The sequence below is a fragment of the Echinococcus granulosus genome (genome assembly GCF_000524195.1).
Source record: "Echinococcus granulosus chromosome Unknown EG_S00332, whole genome shotgun sequence".
Taxonomy (NCBI): domain Eukaryota; kingdom Metazoa; phylum Platyhelminthes; class Cestoda; order Cyclophyllidea; family Taeniidae; genus Echinococcus; species Echinococcus granulosus.
The window spans coordinates 16,490-19,582 of NW_020170712.1; the positions used below are offsets into that span (position 1 = coordinate 16,490).

A 3,093-nucleotide genomic window follows, 5' to 3' on the forward strand; every position below is an offset into this window, starting at 1 on the left:
TCACCTATAATGCTCATCTGGCGCAAGGTTCCGTCTAGCATCAGCACCATTATAAGCTAACATTGATTAAAATGACCCACTGTAGCATTTGAGGCGTGGCTACAGTAGCAATGACACGGGATGTTAGCATGTTCTGCCCTGCCTATTCATATCATTTCAAAAAATAATGACAAGTGTAATGTGAGTTTGGATCTCTAAGTAGAAGAGAAGAAATCGTCTGCCAGCTCATTGAAAGTGTTCGTAATTTGATACAAATGTTTATCACATACAGCTTCTCCAGGAAAGCGAAAATGCATTGGTGGTGATTGTCCCATTGGTGTTCCAATGATCCGTGAACCCATATCAGTGGATCCGCATCTTTTCAGGCGCGAACAAATATTTAGGTTACTACAAATGCATTTACACAAATGCCTAGGACATTTGTGTGAGCGAAATATAACAAACTTATGGCATCTGCGTGCATCCGTCGAAAATAAGACAGCCCATCTGCTTATAAAATGCACTTGTTTGAAAGAGTTATCAAAGGAAATGCCTAAAATGCCATTACGGAATTTAAAATGGAGACGTCAGTTGCCCAAGTGGGCACAACTGCTGCACGATGAGAATGCAGGTAAGGCAAGTATCTCAAACCCCACGGCTGTTAGATCGCCCACCCTTAAACAAATGCCTTTCTTCTCGTACCTCCTAATTTCAATAGCGTCGGATCACGACACCCACAATGGAGGCAATATCAGTGCTTTAATTCCAGAGTTGAGACGCTTTCTCACCCGACTTGAGCACTGTCCATTGAGCCATCCATCACCCGAGGTGATGAGCTGTGATGTTTTGCACCTGCATATGAAAGTCGTGTTGTCACCTTACCCAGTTTTATAGATGCCATTTCGCGCATACCCTATTGTCGAACTCGCATTCGCACTTGTCTGGCGACACGGTTTATTGTGATCAAATGTGAGCGCTAATACCACTTCCGATGACTTGCCCACCAAAAGCAGCCCACTCAAAATAGGCTGTATTTATTTTTAATGCAAGCATGGTATTACAGCATACGGTGACTTCAAGAGTAGAAAAAAAGTTGAAATGAAGGAATGAATACGTACCCGTGCAATAGGCGACAAGAAGATGAACTGTGGTAAATCTTAGCAACTTGTACAAGTTGAACAAGTTGTACGACTGTGGTTGACAATTGAGTTTCTAGCAGATAAAAGAATTGTTAACTGACGTTTGATTTGCCTTCATTTCTTCTCTAATCAATTACCATCCGCAACAAGTGAGGCGCAGTGAATGATTGAGGGAACGCAGTGACTTGAAGCACTTGCCCATTATTAGTGCTAGTGTAACCAGTCTTGACATGCATAGCATTATTCGTGATGCAACTAGCTTATTGGTTTAGAATACCTCCGCGCTCCTTTGATTTCACTTAGGCATACCCACATAAGTGAAGAATGCACCTTTCTGGCCTGTTCTTTGGTGGAATTTGCACAGCAGCCGACCCAAAGTTGTGCACAAATAATTCGTCAGGGTTAAAGTTAAATGGCAGTTTTGCTTGACTCGTCCATATTCCTGCTGTCAATCCAATGTTACTTAATCTGCCTTTTTGCGACCATCTTTATTTGGCCACAATAGAGTTTGACTGTTACTCCGACTATAGATTCAATTAATTTTGCTAAAATAAGTACAACGTTCTCGCCATTGATAATCATTGTTCCTGATGTTACTGTCGGCTTTAAAACAACACGCGAACCCCACAACTGTGCACATGGGTCACCTTCAAAGAAAACGTGCATTGAACGCCTTTTGTTTTATTTATGATAGCCTCATTAAAACAGGGTGGGAAAACATGAAAGGACAAGGAAATGTTGTTAGGGGAGACGGCGCAGAGTTGCGCAATATACAGTGCAAAGTAGAACTGCAATTACCTCCAATATGGGGTGTGTCCATGGACTAAGAGGTGTCCCTTGTGGAATTATGTACGTATTGCACACTGGTTGGCAAATTGATCAAAGGCCTTTCACACCTCACTCGTCACTCATATAAAATGGACTTTTTCCTAAATAAAGGCTAATTGCATAGACACCTCTCAATCATGCTTTTCCACCTACCAGGTGTAGTCTCACATCTCAGTTTCTGTGGGACACTGGGATGGATGGAGAGAATATCTACGGTTCAAAATTCAAATATCCTTTACAATTCAAGTAAAGTGAGAAGCAAAATCGGCCGAATATGGCAAAGAACGGTATCCAGAAGGCACATTGGTGTGAAGATGGAGTAGTAAAGGATAGATTCACATTCGAGACGCCACATTTTACATCAAATGCAGTGTTTATAATGTTTGATTTCACACCACCACAACAGTGTATCAGACGACTCCACATTCAGCATTTTCTAAAGCACATTTATTCACTGTGAATTCGCGACATTCGGATGAGCCCATTTGACATATCGTTGAGGTTGCGACAGTATCAAGTGATGAGGTCGTGCAGTGCACACAGATCATCGAGGCTACTCCATTCATTCGAATTACCTCTAGGTGGCCAAAGCTGTGTTGGCATCGACTATGCAACATTACTGTCGCCAGCTCCTTCCTGACAGCTTGCTTATCCGTTTGGCCACTTCTTTGCAATGACTTCGCTAGCCATTTGCCGTAGCACCATCTGTATGCGTGCTTGAAAGAATTGCTGGTGTGTAAATGCTTGGTAATGTGCAGAATTTATCAAAGTCAGGTTGCGCCTCGTCATGTTTGCAAGTTGATTTGGATGCAAATTATGCTAACGCCACTGGGGTGACAACACGGCGCATTGACTTTATTCACGTGCCACTCAAAACGCCTCCAATTCGCCTGACCCTCAACAACTTCTCTTTGATGTACTGGCAGTGTGGGTGGACGTGGAGGTTGGTGTTTTGCTCCACACAGTCCTCACGAAAATACGTGGGAGCACGGGGATGTAAGGAGAATAGCAGTAACTCACCAGACACACATTGGTGAGATTAGCAGAAAAGGTCACACTTGCTCGATTTCAAGAAAGCCCTTAGTTTGCCGGTATGGAAAGACGTTTTTTGCTTTCTTGGCATTAATGCAAGTTGGTTAACTAGTTT

General features: G+C 42.8%; 1 protein-coding gene across 1 annotated transcript in view; it reads right to left on the reverse strand. All coding sequences in view use genetic code 11, as the record gives it.

Moving 5' to 3' along the window:
- EGR_11021 (hypothetical protein) overlaps positions 1-799 on the reverse strand; it is a gene marked incomplete at both ends in the record, with an annotated part of 2,950 nt that extends 2,151 nt beyond the window's left edge. Inside the window, 2 exons of the mRNA XM_024500270.1 lie at positions 654-684; positions 768-799. Coding sequence (XP_024345317.1) covers positions 654-684; positions 768-799 — 63 coding nt within the window. The remainder of the gene's footprint in view (positions 1-653; positions 685-767) is intronic.
- Between the last annotated feature and the right edge of the window lie 2,294 nt (positions 800-3,093).